This window comes from Myxine glutinosa, chromosome 1, assembly GCF_964187855.1.
Source record: "Myxine glutinosa chromosome 1, kmMyxGlut1.1, whole genome shotgun sequence".
In the NCBI taxonomy this organism is placed as follows: Eukaryota; Metazoa; Chordata; class Myxini; order Myxiniformes; family Myxinidae; genus Myxine; species Myxine glutinosa.
Window position 1 is genome coordinate 107,820,071 of NC_136261.1, and position 19,143 is coordinate 107,839,213.

Here is a 19,143-nt window from a genome sequence, read left to right on the forward strand (position 1 = left end):
CCGGAATAATATCCTGAGCTTCACCAAAAACTCATCAATTCTTCCTTATCCCAAGGGCAATCATCCCACCAACTTTCATCCAAATCCGTTCAGAACTTTTCCAGATATCTTGTTCACAAGCACACACACACACACACACACACACACACACACACACACACACACACACACACACACACACACACACACACACACACACACACACACACAGACATGATCGAATGCATTACTCCCTGGCAGGAGTAATTATTGTATCCATGTCTTGTTAGTCAAGACCATAGTACATTTGGCTTTAAGCATTTGAGTAGCCGACAATCATACTTTGCTTAATTCAGTCATTCCCCATAGCTTTTAATTTGGTTTCAGAAAAGTGGAATAACTTACTTTATTTTTAATATTTATATTATGTCACTCTCACATCAGTTTTTACTTTGTTATATATATATATATATATATATATATATATATATATATATATACATATACAGTGGAACCTCTAAATCCGAATTTAATTCGTTCCAGCGGCAGTTCGGATTGGGAAAAGTTCGGAATTAGAAACTATTTTCCTCATAAGAAATAATGGAAAGTGAATTAATCCGTTCCTGGACCCCAAAAACCCATTATCAAGACACTGTTAACTGCAAATACACATGATTCAAGGTAAAATAAGATGAGTAAATGCCCTAAATATCAACTAATAATAATAATAAAAACAAGAAGTAAATGTACTAACATGAAAATAACTGCATTTACCTTCGTGGAGAGTTCTGATGGTGCATGTGGAGGCTGGAGAGGAGGAAGGAGGGAGAGGGTTTTATTGCTTGGAAGGTGAGGCACCTTCCAAGCTAACATCAGATGACTTGACTTACGGTGTTTGCTCTCTTTGTCTCTTAACACCACTTGTAGAGGGTTGGGGCTCACTAGGCTTGCTTTCTTTAGAGAACCACCTCTCCAAAGTTGCCTGGTGTTGGCGACTTTTCTTAATTTTTCTGAAGTGGTCAATCACATCGTCACTGAACAAGTTAATGCTCCTGTTAACCACTGCTTTAATAGGGTGCCACTTTTCAACAATGGCCTGTGTTTTAGACCAATGGAAGCACAGTTCTCTAATTTCAGCACTGGAAATATGAACGACGCTCGCGGCGGGAAATATGAACGACGCTAACGCTATGTTGGCGGTTCGGTTATAGAAATACATTCGGAATTAGGGACAAAATTTTCTCGAATTTACGGTTCGGAATTAGAGTAGTTCGAGATGAGGGGCGTTCGGAATTAGGGGTCACTACTGTATATATACATATATATATATATATATATATATATATATATATATATATATATATATATATATATATATATATATATATATATATATATATATATATATATATATATATATATATATATATATATATATATATATATATATATATATATATAAAAAAATCAAGGCACCTCCTAGCTTTAATGGTGAGCACCAGCCACGAATTATGTCTCACACGGCAAATACCGCATAACCCGCAAGGAACCAACAGCCTGTCTGCCACACAGACCATCGTTCCCACCAGTGCAAACCAAAACCAGGGGGTGCGGTGCGATCGGCGGGGATAATAATCAACGACATAACAGCGTGACGAGCGCTGTCCCGATCTCCTGTGGACCGAAGTCCTAGACCAAAGCGTCACCTCCGACCCAGAGGCCTCAGCCCGGTCACTCTGTCGACATATTTATTCATCGGTCCCCATAGGCTAAACATCAAGCAGAGCCGCCAATCCAGATTTCGGGCTTATTGACCCTCGTCAGGACGACATACTGCAAAAAAAATCTAACCAATGAGGACCAAAATCGTCTATTAAGATGATCAAGGCACAAAATCGTCTATTAAGATGTCTGTCGACAGAGTGGCCGGGCTGAGGTCTCCGGGTCGGAGGTGACGCTTTGGTCTAGGACTTTGGTCCACAGGAGATCGGGACAGCGCTCGTCACGCTATGTCGTTGATATATATATATATATATGTATATATGTATATATATATATGTATATATATATATGTATATATATATATGTATATATATATATATATATATATATATGTATATATATATATATATATATATATGTTGATATATATATATATATGTGTGTGTGTGTATATATGTGTGTATATGTATATGTATATATATATATATGTATATATATGTATATATATGTATATATATATATAAAAGTTTATATTAAAAAAAAATATATATATATATAAAATATATATATTTTATAAATATACATATATAAATATATATTTATAAAATTTCACTGAGGAGAGGCTATATATATATAAAATATATATATACATACATACATACATACATACATACATATACACCACCGGTCAAAAGTTTTAGAACACCTCCATTTTTCCAGTTTTTATTGAATTTTATGCAGTTTAATGTCTCAATGTACTCTGAATTTAAGCATAGAGCAAATAAACAATTGTCGATTAAAAAAAGAAATCATAGAATAATTTTGTTTAACAAAATTTAATTTAATATTTTGACTCTGCAAAGTAGCCACCTTTTGCAGATATAACCGCCGAACACACTTGTGGCATTCATTCTACAATGGAAATCAAATATTGTCCGGGAAGTTCCTCCCAACACTGTTGCAGAAGTTCCCACAAATGTGTTGCACTTGTAGGTTGCTTTGCTTTCACCTTTCTGTCCAGTTCATCCTAAACCGGCTCGATGGGGTTTAAGTCTGGAGACTGTGCTGGCCATTCCATGAGTTGAAGCCTACCGTCTTGTTCTTTTCCTGAAGGTAGTCCTTACAAAGACACATGAAAGCCTGCTTGGAGTTTGCAAAAAAGCACCTAAAGGACTCTCAGACTGAGAAACACGATTCTGTGGGCTTTCATGTGTCTTTCACTGAGGAGAGGCTTCCGTCTGGCCATTCTGCCATAAAGCCCAGATCGGTGGAATGTTGCAGTGATGGTTGTCCTTCTGGACGTTTCTCCCATCTCCACACAGGATCTCTGGAGCTCAGCCAGTGACCATCGGGTTCTTGGTCACCTCTCACCAAGGCCCTTCTCCTCAGATTGCTCAGTTTGGCCGGGCGGCCAGCTCGAGGAAGAGTCCTGGTTGTTCCAAACTTCTTCCATTTAAGAATTATGGAGGCCACTGTACTCTTGGGAACCTTCAATGCAGCAGAATTTTTTTTGTCGGCTTCGCCAGATCTGTGCCTCGACACAATCCTGTCTCTGAGCTCTGCAGGCAGTTCCTTCGACCTCATGCCTTAGTTTTTGCTCTGATATGCATTGTCAGCTGTGAGACCTTATATAGACAGGTGTGTGCCTTTCCAAGTCATGTCCAATCAATTGAATTTACCACTGGTGGACTCCAATCAAGGTGTCGAAACATCTCAAAGATGATCAAGAGAAATGGGAGGCACTTGAGCTAAATTTCAAGTGTTATAGCAAAGGGTATGAATACTTTTGTCAATGTGATATTTCAGTTTTTTTCTTTTTAATAAATTTGCAAAACTTTCTAAAATCCTGTTTTCTCTTTGGCATTATGGGGTATTGAGTGTAGATTGATGAGGGAAAAATGAATTTAAACGATTTCAGCATAAGGCTGCAACATAACAAAATGTGAAAAAAGTGAAGGGGTCTGAATACTTTCTGAATGCACTGTATAGCGGTTATATTTGGTGCTTGCAGGATGGAAGGATGCAAAGTGCTTACCTGAATGGAAGCACACAGGTTTATTTCCGAACCAACAACGAATAAATGAACACAACAAATGAAAAATGCCACACAATGAATTTAATGAAAATAAATCAAAGAATGAAATGAATGCTGAGGTAAAACTATTATTCTCTGCTGTGAGACGTCTCCACTCGGTTCCAAATACAAACACACGGGGGAAAATGAAATAATTTATTTTAGCCGGCCGGCACTCAGCTTTGGCCTCAACGAGGACTTTTAGTAGCTTGGCTGCCGTTAATACTCAATGCCACCGCGCCGGAAGCGCACAAGATGGTGGCGGCAATCGCCACGCATCGAGGGCACTGCAAGTGTGAAGCGAGCAGATTAGACGGACTCCTTTAGATTCTCTACCGTCAAGTGCAATGTGGCCTTCAGCTCCCGAGAGCCCAGCAGTGGTCCAAAACTTCCTGCAGACACTGCCGACGCGGCAGAGCTCATCGCTTCCCAAAAGTCAACACCGATCGTCCACGATCAGAACAAAAATGGCACACTTCTTCTCCGAGCAAAGTACAACTGGGAGAGAACCAAGAGGCATGCTCTTCTTCCTCCGCTCTCCTCTAAAGTGCACAAACTCCATGACCCAACCGAACCAACAATAGCCAGCATCCTATTTAAGCACACGAGAGAACCACTCTTTTTTCCAATGGCCCTTTCTCTCTCTAGAACAGGGGTGGGGAACCTTTTTCCTGTCAAGGGCCATTTCGATTTTTAGAACATCCTTCGAGGGCCATGCTAAATTATTGAATACATATATCGGACTCACCTAATGCGATGGCTGGAACTGTTTCTCTTTGGCGAGGCATTTGGTGTCAGGTGGTAGTGATGATGATGCTACTCGCAGCTGGTTTTGCAGGTTTGGGTCAGTCAGTCTTGAGCGGAACGGAGTCTTTGCAAGAGTCAGTTTTGAAAAGAACTGCTCACAGCTGTAGGTCGTCCCAAACAGTGATGCAAACTTCAGTGCATGTCTCCTCAGAATGGGAAAATCCTCAGCACGTACATACAGTTTATAGAACTCGAGCAAAGGGAGGTTGTTGTACCTAGCTTTGAGCTCGTCATTGCTTTGAAGCTCAATGATTTCCTGTTGTAGGTTGTCAGGCACATCAGCTGGTTCCACATTAAACGGCGTGGCAAATATGTTCAGTTCCCTTTGTTTACTTTTCATGTCCTGGAACCTCTCTCCAAATGCCTGGAGGAGTTTTGCACACTCAGCAGCATATTCAGATGTCACAGCAGGCTTTTGTTCTTGCAGAGTGGGAAAGTGGATAGTGTTTCCCCTTTCCAGTTGCACTTGCCACAGCTTTAGTTTAGCTTCAAATGATTTCACATGTGATTGCAGAGAGCTGAGAAGCTGGTTGGGACCTTGGAGCTTGACATTCAGCTCTGACAGGTACTTGGTAATGTCCACCATGAAGCCCAAATCACACAGCCACTTGCTATCACTGAGTTCCATGACAGGTTTCCCCTTCATCTCCATGAACTGTTTCACTTCTTCTCTCAGTGAGTAAAACCGTGTGAGCATATTTCCACGACTCAGCCACCGCACCTCACAGTGGTAAACCAGATCTCCGTACTCTGACTCTAGTTCACTCAGTAGCTCCTTGAACTGGCGGCTGTTCAGCCCTCTGCTTTTGATGACGTTTATGGTGGAAACGATAGTTGTCATCACATTGTTGAGCTTCAGGGACTGTGCACACAGATTCTCTTGGTGTATGATACAGTGGCATACAACTAACTCACTTGGATCGAGACTGAGACGACTCATTTCTTTTTTGAACAATGCAGTCAATCCCTTTTGCGCGCCAACCATGGCTGGGGCTCCAGCCGTGGCCTGGCCACTTAACTTGTCAAACTGCAGTTCGAATTTGTTCATAGCCAAAACAACTTGCTCAAACAAATCCTCACCTTTGGTGGTGCCATGCATGGCTTGCAAAGACAGCAACTCCTCCCTCGTATCAAACTCAGCTGTAATCCCCCGCACAAAAATGGCTAGTTGGGCGGTGTTTGTTATGTCCGTTGTCTCATCGCAGGCCAGAGAGAAAAACTGGAAATCTCTTGCGGTGTCCTTCAGTGTTTTCTCAATATCTTGTGCCATGTCAGTAATCCGATCTGAGACAGTTCTTCGAGACAAACTGACACTTTGGAACAATTTTACTTTGTCCGGTGCGAGCAGCTCCGCAGCGGTAACAAGGCACTCCTTCACAAATTCTCCTTCTGAATGCGGCATCAGCTTCTTAGCGATTAGCTCACTCGCCACAAAACTAGCATGCGTAGTGTTGTCTCGGTCAGATTGTGGTCTTATGAAGACTGCTTGTTGAGCACCAAAACTCCGCCGAAGAACGTTAGCTTTATCCAAGCGCATTTGTCCTTTCAACTCGTCCAGTTTAGCATGTTTCGAGCTGTAATGACGCTCTAGGTTGGCCTTTTCCATCACCGAGAGTGCTTCCCGACAAACTAGGCATACTGGCTTGCCTTTTACCTCCACAAAGAAATAATCGTTTGCCCATTTCGCTTGGAAAGCGCGACATTCCGCATCTACCTTTCTTTTCTTGTTAGTCGCTATGTTTGCATGTACTGAATGAAATGATGACATGAGATCACGCGATCACTTGACTGTCCGGAAGGTCGCATATCGCAGTTACGACTGTCCGGAACTCACTTGACTGTCCGGAAGGTCGCATATCGCAGTTACGATTAATCGCAAATTAGTTTAAATTTGATGGCAATTATTCTGTTAGCGCCAACATATTTTGCCAACGTCAAATAAATGAATAAGTTCTCAAATGTGCCGTCCGAGGCAGCGTCTGCTCGCCACGTTCGGCATTCGTTGACTGTTACAACACGTGAAAGGTCGCTCCTCTCTGATTGGTTGAATCGTTTTTGGCCATAACTTGGTTACCCTTTGTCTGATTAATTTAAAACCTTGAAAAGGAGAGATTACTGGAATTATAGATAGATGAATTGCCTCGCGGACCGGATCAAACGGTCTCGCGGGCCGTATACGGCCCAGAGGCCGGAGGTTCCCCACCCCAGCTCTAGAACCTTCAAGAACCTGCTCTGACATCACCTCGGCCAATTGCAAGCTCAGAGGCGTGGCCTGCCGGCTCTGCCTCTCCACGCCCCTCATAACAGTCTGGGGCGTGGCCTGCCGGCTTTGCTTGGCGTGAGTGTTAAGGCAGGGCTTACTTGCCGATCAGCAATGTCCGGGTACTGTCGGTGGTTGTGGTGGTTTAATGGAGATTTTGCATGGCTGGCCTTGTAAATGGAAAATGTAAGGGAAAGCGACAAAGGAAATTCATATACTGGGGAAAACTAACCTTAATCCCTAACTAGTTAACATAGCTTCACCCCTCGTGTGAAGTCATAAACAATCTTGAGCTCCATTTTCCTGACTTAAATGCATCGAGATGTCTCCTACGCGTCCACCGTCCATGCTATAACTATACAATTCTATCTTTACTATGGGATTCCATCATCTACCCCCACAAATGTACATTACATACATACATACATACATACATACATACATACATACATACATATATATGTATATACTACATGGCCAAAAATATGCGGACGCTCCTAATTAGTGGATTTGGCTGTTTTAGCCACACCCATTGCTGACAGGTATGTATAATCAAACAAACAGCCATGCAATCTCCACAGACAAACATTGACATTAGAATGGGCCGTACTGAAGAGCTTGGTGACTTTCAACGTGGCACCATCAGAGGATGCCACTTTCCCAACAAGTCAGTTAGTCAAATTTCTGCCCTGCTAGAGCTGCCCCTGTGGTCAACTGTAAGTGCTGTTATTGTGAAGTGGAAACGTCTAGGAGCAACAACAGCTCAGCCGTGAAGTGGTATGCCACACAAGCTCACAGAACGGGACCACCGAGTGCTGAAGTGCATAGTATGTAAAAAAAAATCGTGTCCTTGGTTGCAACACTCACTACCGAGTTCAAACCTGCCTCTGGAAGCAACGTCAGCCAAACAACTGTTTGTCAGGAGCTTCATGAAATGGGTTTCCATGGCTGAGCAGCCGCACACAAGCCTAAGATCACCATGCGCAATGCTAAGCGTCGGCTGGAGTGGTGTAAAGCTCACCGCCATTGGACTCTGGAGCACTGGAAATGCGTTGTCTGGAGTGATGAATCACGCTTCACCATCTGGCAGTCCGACGGACGAATCTGGGTTTGGCGGATGCCAGGAGAACGATACCTGCCCAAATGCATAGTGCTAACTGTAAAGTTTGGTGGTGGAGGAATAATGGTCTGGGGCTGTTTTTCATGGTTCGGGCTAGGCCTCTTAGTTCCAGTGAAGGGAAATCTTAATGCTACAGCATACAATGACATTCTAGACGATTGTGTGCTTCCAACTTTGTGGCAACAGTTTGGGGAAGGTCCTTTCCTGTTTCAGCATGGCAATGCCCCTGTGCATATTGCTTGTTTTACCTTTCCTTTGCCCTCTCTCTTGTGATGTGTTGAGTGTTCTAGCTCTTCCACGAACCTTAACTTTGTATACAAAAAAGTTTTCAGAATATGACATTAAATAGTTTGAGACTTGTGAACCATTTAATTTTTTTTTACATTTTTCCTCAGCATAGTCACTTGACTTCAATGTATATGTCCTTCCAACTGTCTGTGTGAATAAAATGGAAGTTGCAAATTATTCAGTGAGTTAAAAATATTTGGCCACACTGGTGGAATTTCAAATGTAGAAGCACAATTGTCAGGATTGCCAGGTGATTTTACTGGGGATTTTTTAGTGGGGTGAGGGCAGTGTCAAAGTCCAGCTGCTTGAATCAAGTCATTAATGGCGACCTGCAATGGCCTCGTGCATGAGCATTGGACACTTTGTGAGTGAGGTCGACGTTGGTCAGCATTTGTTCTATATGGCCTTCCACAATTTTGTTTTCATGAGGGTGCCATGGTTTTCCCATTTATCGTAGTTTTGCGCACACAGCCGTATTTTCAATTTTGTGAATTATCGTGTCCTCACACAGGGAAGTCCATGACCTTGCTGATTGTTGGATGTGCAATTCATTGGGTGCTAGTGACTTATTGTGCTTTCCATTGCATGGATTCTTCATTAAGAGCCATAATTGTATGTAACAAGCATCTGGATCATGCTTTAAAATCACAAATGTCAGATTAATGAAGCAAATTGCATCCTAGAATGCACTCGGTAGAAGAGCGCACACCTCCACTTGGCTGAACAGTTTACATTTTGTCTTCCCCTGATAGGCCTGATCTGCATTCAACACTGAATCAAAATCTAATTGGCTTGTTCTTGTCACCTAACCAGCTCATCTACGAAGTTTTGTCATCTGTCCCCAACTTTTTGAGATATCGTGTTATGTGTCGTTTTTAGCCCTATTTATCAATGGTGAAGAATCACTTGATTAGTTTTTTTTTTGTTTGTTTTTTTCTCATATCCGGATCCAGATATTCACCACAATTTAATCGATTCTTCCGTGTCATACACCCAACCTGTCCACCAAGTTTGTCTTAATCTGTCCTTAACTTTTTGAGATATCCTTCTCACAGGTAAACAAGCAAACAGGGGTGAAAACATAACCCCTGTCCACCTTTTGTGGTGGAGATAATAAGAAGCATAAACAAATGGATAATGACCAAACTGCAACTCTGGTGCCAATGAATGCCACTTTCCTCAAACTTTTGGAATGCCTTTATCTCGGTCTTTGTGCCAGGATTGGTAATATCACAAACTGCTCATGTTCCATGCTTGTATGCAAGTAAGGTAATTACCCTGCACAGGGTTAGGCATTCGTTTGCGTACGTACGTATGTTGTACGTGTCTGCATTTTAAAAATTCATTTTCTCGGCAACTGTTGGGCCGATTGACACTACATTTTACCATAGGAGATCATCGGCCTGTATAATTTTGTTATTCATAATTATGACATCATAGGTCATGTAGTACGGATGACATCTTGGAAAAATGTTTCACCTTTTACTCTGTTCTGTTCACCCTCTCTTTTACTCAAGGTCATCTGCCAGCATCTTGGAAATCAGCAAATATTACCGCTTTACACAAAAAGGTGCAAAAACAGATCCTAGCAACTACAGACAAATCAGCCTTCTCCCAATTATCAGCAAAGTCATGGAATCCATCATTGCTTCGGATATCAAATCCTTCCTCTTCTCCAATGGCTTGATCTCCGATCATCAATTTGGATTCAGACCAGGTCATTCTACTCTGGACATGCTGCTTCTGCTGTCTCAACAAAGGATGGAGGTCCTCAATGCCCAAAAGGAAATCAGAGCTGTCTCCCTTGACATATCACGTGCCTTTGATACGGTCTGGCACCCCGCTCTGCTCACCAAACTCTCCTCCAATGGTATCCATGGAAATCTCCACGCATGGCTTGGAAATCTCCAATCTCCACGCTTCCTCTCTGGTCGTAGTCAACATGTGGCCCTAAATGGATTTCTCTCATCTCCCCTTCCTGTTCAGGCTGGAGTTCCCCAAGGCAGTGTTTTGGGCCTTGTGCTTTTTCTGGTCTTCATCAATGATCTCTCCAGACTCTCTGGAAAATCCTCTATCTCTTTGCTGACGACTCCACTCTCTGCCGCTCCATTCCTCATCCCTCAGATCGGCAGTCTGCAGCCTCCTCACTCTCTACAGACCTGGACAAAATCAGACTGGTCAAAGAAGTGGAACATGTCTTTCAATCCTGACAAATCTCACACTCTCACTGTCTCTCCGAAAAGACCGACTGGACAACCCTCCCATCTACTTTCTCAACAATACTCTCCAAGATGTTCTGTCACTCAAGATTTTGGGTCTCACTATCTGCCATGATCTTTCCTGGGAAAACCACATTTCCGAGCTGGCCTCCAAAGGCAGTCGTCGACTGGGCATCCTCCGTCATGCGAAGTCCTTCCTTGGCAGACCTGAGCTCCTCACCACATACAAGACTTTCATCCACAGCTCAATGGAATACTGTTCTCCTCTCTGGGCCGGTGCTCCTGCCTTACACCTAGGTCGGCTTCATGCTGTTGAAACCAAAGCTTTCAGAATCATTGGAATCTCTCGTGATGAAGCTAACTCCGAGGGCCTTTCACTCACTCACTCAACGCAGGCAGGTTGGGGGCTTTCTGTCTTCTACCGACTCCTCTCCGGCTTTGCTCCCCCATCTCTCTCTGTGCTTTGTCCCCCAAATATTCCTACAGGTCGCACAAGATCTGCCAGCAACCCTCATCTGGTGAGACTGCCAAAATCTAGGCTCTCTGCTCACCTTCACTCTTTCATTCCTCTTTTCTCCTGCTTCTGGAACAAACTCCCCCACTCCCTTCAATCCCACTCCTCCCTCCAGGTCTTTAAAACAGCTGTTCACCACCATCTTATCTTCCCCCATCCAAAACCTTGATCTTTTCTACCCCTGCTAATTCACCCCAGATCCACTTTTTTTGAAATTCCACCTTCTTTCCTGGAAGTCCTTGCAGTGTCCATATCTTTTTTCCTCTCCCACCTCCCCCCAAGCCCTCTCCCTCCCACATATCTCTCGACGTCCCTGCTCTCAAATGTTGTGTTTGTGTTCTTCCCCCTCTCTCCCCATCTTGTCGACCGCTCTCCTTATATGTTTTATTTGTCGGTTTGACTTTTTGTGTGATTAATGTTGGCTCTTTCACGAGCCTCGATCTTGTATACAAAAAAAAGAAAAAAAAAACACAATGGGGGAAAAATTGAAATAAGGCTCTTATCAAGTGCTCCCCATGGGGAATGACATGTTAATGATTACCATTAGTGCCTTCATTATGACGTCATAATTCGACAAGTACAACACTTGATCTGATCAGTGTGAAAATTCTTTCTCTGCAACTGTTAATCCGATGGACACAAATTTTGACCATAGGAGTGCCTCTTTCTGTGGAATTTTTAATGATAATTATGACGTCATAGGTAATGTGGTGGAGGCGCCATCTTGGAAAAATCGAAAAAAGTTTCGCCTCGAGATCTCCAAAACTACTCCATGGAGAAAAGTGAAACATGGCGCATTGTGAAGAATTCCCCATGGGGAATATCGTTTAATACAACAACAAACAAACCAACAACAACAATCCTAAATATGGTTTAATAAACTTTTAGATGATGTCTTTTTAGATGAGGTTTGATGACAGTAACATTTTTTTTTTTGTCAACATTTGATTGCACCCACATTTTGGTGCTTTTTATTATCCCCATACTTTTTGGAAAAAAGGAATAAAACGGGAGGGGGTGGAAGGAGAAGGGAGGACGGGGATGTTGTTGTTGGTCCTGTCTGTCTGTCTATTTGTCCGTCTGTCACACTGTCTCAAACGGTTGTTCAGCAATTCACCAAACTTGGTTGTTACTGCTCTCGCACCTTCTGCCATGCAGCAATCGTATCATTTTTGGAATTGCCCCTGGGGGCGTGATCGAAAGGTGGAATACCGGAAAATGCAATTATGAGCACATTTTTAAACATGAGACCTTTGTATATGCAATGAACATTGGGGGACGGGGCTGATGGGGTGGTCTTGAGGTACACACACACTCCTCTAAGCTGCCTGGCCTGGGTTTCAATACACACCCAGCTATAAATGGTCATCCTGGTGTTTCACAGGCAGTGATTCATCAGTCTGTCCCTTCCCTTGGATGGGTGTTAAACGGGCGTACCGTCTGCCAGCATTAGTTGGTGGATGCTAAAAATCCCATGATGTCCTTCGTGAAGAATAGGTGAGCTATCGCCAGCACCATGGCCAAATTTCTAATTCCTGCCATAATCAGCAGAAGGCATTGCAACAGTGACACAGCCGCACCCTCAGCCAAGTGCTGCATATGGACGAAGAAGATGGGGGGTGCATGAAATATGTAACGTTTTTTAAAATTTATTTGACGTTTGGTTCATGCCTCATGGGATGGGAACATCGAGTGATGGGTCAAAACAAGTTTGTTTTTCTTTTTTTTTAAACTCAAAATTTGATATTGAGTTTTCTGGTGGAATGTTTTGCCATCTTCCAACTTTGCTTTTTGTGGAAAGCATGGGAATTTGTGATGGCGTGCCATCAACTTTGCTCTGGATCAGTTTTTAGTTTGGTTGGTTGTATGTTGACCTATCGAGTCATGAAAACCTCTTGTTCTACCTCTGTATTCACAAGGTTTCTTTTGTTTCTCTGTTTTCTTCACACAGGGAGCAGGTCGCACACATGAAGATGCGGGAAGGGAGCGGCGTGAGCGTGAGCAAAGGGCCAATGGCACACATGTAGTTGCACGTCCCCTCGTCACAGTACCACCTCGTGCTCGCCATGATGGAGCAGCTGCACGTGCTCCTGTGTCCCCAACACATCAGCTGTCAGGTGAATAGAACATGTACACCAATGGTACATAAAGATTTAAAAGGTGGTTCGTGTTTGAAATGCAAGACCTTGCAGAGTCAAAGCTAACTTTGTCTTATTGTCTCGTCTTACAAAGACTGCATTTCCTCCCCCAATGGATTAATGGTTGCCCTTGCTTGATAAACCACCAGCTTATGTTTGCAGGTCTTCCCGGAAGCCGTGGTGCAGCCCGTCCACCTGAGGATCGTAAGGTATGCATGCGGCTGCAGAGAGCAACACCTGTTGCCCGCTCCTCTGACCTCGTGTCGGGGCAAGAAGCGACCAGCCGTGGACCCTCTGCAAAAGTAAGTAAAAATTTGCCTTTTGTGTATTTGCTTGTTAATGTGGCATCCATTCAATTAAGCTGTTTTGCTAATTTTCATTTCAAACGAGGCAGTTCAGGTAATGCAAATCTGTTTTGTGAGCTGAAAAAAACAAACCTCAAACTTTTTCCTTAGTTTTGCTACTTTGGCATGCATTTATGGGATTGTTATTTCGTCAAATAATGTTGACCTTTTCTTTTGTAGTATAAAATAGTTTGAGCACTAACACTTGTAATCAAATTGCAGCAGTATCGGGGTCTTCATAAAGTACAACACCCAACACCGAAAATTGATCTTTAAATTGGCTTTTTCACTGTAGACCTGATTCCTTCCAACAATCATGTATCTATTAAAGTAGCCCGATTTCTCTGTCCATGGGATTTGTCACACTCCTTTCGCTGGGACACCATTATGGGTTAAGACAATCGCTAGGCTCTCGGCCTCTGCTGACGTGCATGTCATCCTGGCGTCCAACACTCAACCCACCCTGTCGATGTCCTGGCGATGGTTAACAAAAAACGTACATCTGGCTATCTGACTTCCGTAGGCCAGGGGCTGAATGTCAGATGCTCGTTTTCATAATAATAATAACGTAACATATCGAGTTGTACAAACGACAGGTTTTTTTTTTTCCTGATTGTCACTTTTGTTCCCCCATCATCAAGCATAAATGAGCACAAACTTGATGCATTTTGCAACTTGGGGTGGAGGAAAAAAACCCAAAACGATGTAATATCTGATCCCTGGGAACATAAAACGCATTTGTAGAACTGTTTTTTGGTGAATAAGTGTATGTATTACTAAAAAGAACTGGTTGTTCACAGTAAACAAAATGTTTCTGGAATAAAATTAAAAAATAAATTGCATCCGTGTCTGAAGGAAGTGGTTTAGTTTTGATTTTCGAATCACCCTTTAGAATCGCCCTTTAGAATCACCCTTTAGAATCACCCTTTAGAATTACCCTTTAGAATTAAAACGGTGGGTTAGACAGGTTATTTTTCTTTATTTTAGACAGATGGATATTCACCGCTTAATAATGCTAATATTGTGTCAATAATCTATATTACTGTACTGTAACATGTACAAGTTTATGTTGTTCAACTACCTGTGGTGCAGAGACAGACAGGTGCAATGCTAGTGTTGTGTAAAATAAGCACAAACACCTCAAACTATTTGTTTTCTTCTGTAGATGAATTTACTGTTGGAGCATGTTTTGAAAAAGAAGTTCTGTGTTCCGTGTAGCATGGTGAATGGGCTCGTAAATATTAAAACTAATTGAAGACCCGAGTGGAAGAAGTACTTAAGTCACAAAATAATACTATGCAAAATTATTAGACATGGACTGTAACCATACTGCATGCAGATGGAGTTTCTAATTCTAACTAACTTTGCCCAAGAATGTGACTCAAGTACTTCTTCCACTCAGGTCTTCAATTGCAGTGACAAAAAAAATCACCCTCTTCACTTGCTACTATAAATTGAAATGGACTGCACTTGTATCATGGGGAATTTTGAACACTTATTTGCCATAACAAGGGTTTGCAGTCACAATTCTTGTGAAGAGGTACTCTTTGGTTGCATGAATATGTAACTGATATTTTGGTAAAGTAAGTATTTTGCAATCATCAGCTGCTCTTCTTGAGATATTTGCATTTAAAAAAAAATTCATTTATCTTGCTGTTTGAATTTGAGGAATGGGATTCTGGAGTAAAAATGTGTCCTTTGGAGGGAGCAGAAATATTCCATTTGGCTTGTGCAGATGGTCTTTTTTTTTCTAAAGATGTTTTTGTTTTGTTTTTGTTTTTTGCTTCACGTCAGCCACTTGTGCTTAATTATTTTTGAGCAGAGCGTGTGCAGCAGGTTTTTTTTTTTTTTTTTTTTTTTCCCCTATATGACATTTTCAGACATGCTTCATTTGGCATCAACGAATCCTGTTACAGCAACCTGCTTTACAGGCATAATTTGATGTACAGTAATTGATAAAATGTTATGGGCTTTGTCACTGCTTGTTTCAAATTCTGGCTAAGTCAGCTTTCACAATAACGATGGGGGTCTATTGCAAAGAGATGCAATACAATTTTGCAAATTTTAACAATGCAATTGAATTTTATGACGTTTGTACCATTTTGCATCTGGTTGTTTACATATTTTTAATTGCTTTTGGATTGTCCCTTTTGTGAGGGGGGGGGGGGGGGGGATTTCAAATAGCCATCTTGGCAAAGTGCAACCCAGATGAATCACTCACTTTACGCTTTCAAGCAATGGCTGCACCATTAGTGTAACACTGGAACAATGAATTGCATAAACTAGCAGGAACTCCTGCCCAGAGGGCCGGAGTACCCTTCTCTGCTCAGTCAGTGGGTAATATGCTGCGGCACATTCTTGGAAATGCATTTTATAATTTTTGAAAAATGTTATTCATCACAACATCATGATCCACTTGATAATTTTGAGAAGGTTCCATTATGTTATGAAGTAAAAGGAAGATTATTTGGAATACCAGCTACCATGAAAGGTGGTCCTATTTCTGACACACACGTACACACACGTACACACACACATACACTGACTTTCGGAGGTGGATACTTTGAGACCTTGTAGGTCTCTGTTCCATATCTTGAAGCACGCCCACATGTGGAGATACCTGTCAACAACAGCACCTTCACGTGCACACACACACACACACACACACACACACACACACACACACACACACACACACACACACACACACACACACACACACACACACACACACCAAAATTGTCGGTCTAAGACCTCAAGGGAAGGAAGAAGAAGAAGAATCAGAGCAACAATGTTTAATAAAATCGATTACAAACACACAGTGTGGAGCAAGGCTCGAGAATGCACCGCCTAACACGCAGCGGGCAATTCCTCAAGACACTCGCTGAAAAATAAGTAAAAAGGCATTTCATTTATAGCAAAATATCAGACAAGAATCTGCGCTAAAGACATAGCAAAACCTGGGCCATAAAGACCCACCTTCCCTCGTCCCTTCCTGAAGAAGGCCAAACTTAGACAAAAAGATGTAAGCATAGGATAGGCTGAGCCTTTTTGGCTCTTTATCTAAACATATCAGACCCGAGCGCAGGCCGAAGAAAATATTCTCATACACTAGGCTAAATGGTAGATGAATGATTGGATACACGTGCTGAATACAATAACAATCAAGGATATGTAATGTCTATATTTCTTTCCAAGGTTGGTTACATCCTTGATTTAGGAGACATACTAGAAACTACAAAGATATATAATTAATTATTCCCTTTGTGAAGAAGGCGTTTGGCGACATGTTTTCCCTGTACGTGGGTCGCGAGCATTTTATCTACTGTCTGGCACATACATTCAAGGACTTGTTTACTGGGCTAAGGATCCACCCTGTACCTCGAGTCTCGAAAGCACATTTTGTCCCCCCGCCTCTGCCTGCAGCCGAGTTCAAATCAGTTTTCAGAAGCACGATATATACTTTCAGATGTTATTCAGAATTGAGTCATGGGGTTTAAACCCTAATGGCTAACACACACACACACACACACACACACACACATATATATATATATATATATATATATATATATATATATATATATATATATATATATATATATATATATATATACACACACACATATATATATATATTGTCGTGCAACCGCCGAAATTAATATCTGGCGGTCACGGATGCCGATTGCGAAGGCTTTAATTTCCGAGGCGAAAACTCAATGGCGGATTCCAAATTCAAAAGCACCCAAGCGCGTGGGATGGAGGGGAGCGCCGAGAGCCCCCGCAGCCTTATCTATTAAAAGCAACCAAGAAACTGCGTTCAGGTATTTGTACAAGAAAATAATACAAGGGTTTATTGTGAAAAGCAAGGACAGCAAAAAGCACGCGCCGGTAATAAATATACTAAATCGGGATCCCGCACACCAGATATCAAATACAAAACGAGGGGGGTGAATTAAAGGAAAGAAAATGTCGTCTCGTCATGTACAATGTACGCGGAGCTCGGTCTTACCTGCTCTCGTTGTCTTGTCCGTCCAACGCGGCTCCAAACTCCGGCGTGGAGGAATCCTCCGTCTGCCTCGCATGCCCCGCTAGGCCCGAGCCAACGCCCTCGCCGTTGCACAGGAGGTCCGTGCACCAAGCTCCAAAGCACCGAGGTCCCACAGCAGGCGAGCAGCTCCACACAAGGTCGACTCGGACCAAAGTCCTGCCGCGTCTCAAACCCAACTGCTCAAAACGAACTCGGGCTCTGGACTGCACTGCCATGAATCCAACTCCTCGGGATCAACTGCGCTGAACTGCGAACTGCCAGGAATCCAACTGCTCTGGATCAACTGTCAACTCTGCCCGTGCGCACCTCAAACGAACTGCCCTCTACTCTTCTCGACTGCCTCAAAATCGCACCGGGACTGTCACTGCCTCTTCTGAACTCCCCGAAATGGTGTCCGGCCCCCGTTAATATCTCCGGCCGATGACGTCAGCTTTGGCGCGCTGCCAACCAATCAGAGCCTCCACCGACTCACCCCGGTGCACGCCCACTGCGTCACTCCAACTCTCATCCCCTGGTCCTTGTGTTATAGCACGTGCTATGCGAGGTGGATAGGCCTCTCGGAGGTGTAAATGGTGGCGGCCATTATCGGCGGTGTCCTGGCCTGATTTCTTCCTCAGTCACATCAGGGGGGAGGGTGTCATTTAGTGTTGGACTAAAGGTCCTAACTAATGTCTATGTGGTCTGCAGTGCCAAAAGGGACAAAGGTTTGGCTAACCAGGTGAGACATACAAGGGCTCCACTCATTAATCCCTACACTACTTAACACACGAATCTCCTGGTAGATTCACAATTATACATCTTACCCGACAAAACGCCTACACATGAAGAACTTATTACAGGTAGTGTTCCTTACCGTGACATCCCGAAGCAGGCGAAGCATGGTACCTGCTCAGATCTATTCTGCTCTATATATATATATCACTACCCAAATTCATAACAATATACTGTGTATGTATGTATGTACACTACAGGTCAAAAGTTTTAGAACACCTCAATTTTTACAGTTTTTATTGAAATTTACGCAGTTTAATGTCCCAATGTACTCTGAAATTAAGCATAGAACAACAACAAATAAACAATTGGAAATAAAAAAGAAATCATAGAAACATTTTGTTTAACAAAATTTAATTTTAAATTTTGACTCTGCAAAGTGGCCACCTTTTGCAGATATAACCGCCAAACACACTCGTGGCATTCTTTCTACAATGGAAATCAAATATTGTTTGGGAAGTTCTTCTCAACACTGTTGCAGAAGTTCCCACAAATGTGTTGCACTTGCAGGTTGCTTTGCTTTCACCCGTCTGTCCAGTTCATCCCAAACCAGCTCGATGGGGTTTTAGTCTGGAGACTGTGCTGCTGTGCTGGCTATTCCATGATTTGAAGCCTACTGTCTTGTTCTTTTCCTCAAAGGTAGTTTGACATAGCCTTGAGGCGTGTTTCGGGTCATTATCTTGCTGTCGGATGAACCCCTGACCAACTTGGCGTATACCAGAGGGTATTGCATGGCGCTGCAAAATGCTGTGGTACCCTTTTGGTTCAGGGTGCCAGTCACTCTGTGAAAGTCGCCGACTCTGGATCCAGCAAAAGAGCCACAGACCATCACGCTTCCTCCTCCATGTTTGACAGT

The 19,143-nt window shown here is 42.7% G+C and overlaps 1 protein-coding gene across 1 annotated transcript in view; it reads left to right on the top strand.

Moving 5' to 3' along the window:
• The window catches only part of LOC137412149 (casein kinase I), a 171,064-nt gene that overhangs the window by 95,131 nt on the left and 56,790 nt on the right, over positions 1-19,143 (top strand). Inside the window, exons 8-9 of the mRNA XM_078775860.1 lie at positions 12,935-13,100; positions 13,284-13,423. Coding sequence (XP_078631986.1) covers positions 12,935-13,100; positions 13,284-13,423 — 306 coding nt within the window. The remainder of the gene's footprint in view (positions 1-12,934; positions 13,101-13,283; positions 13,424-19,143) is intronic.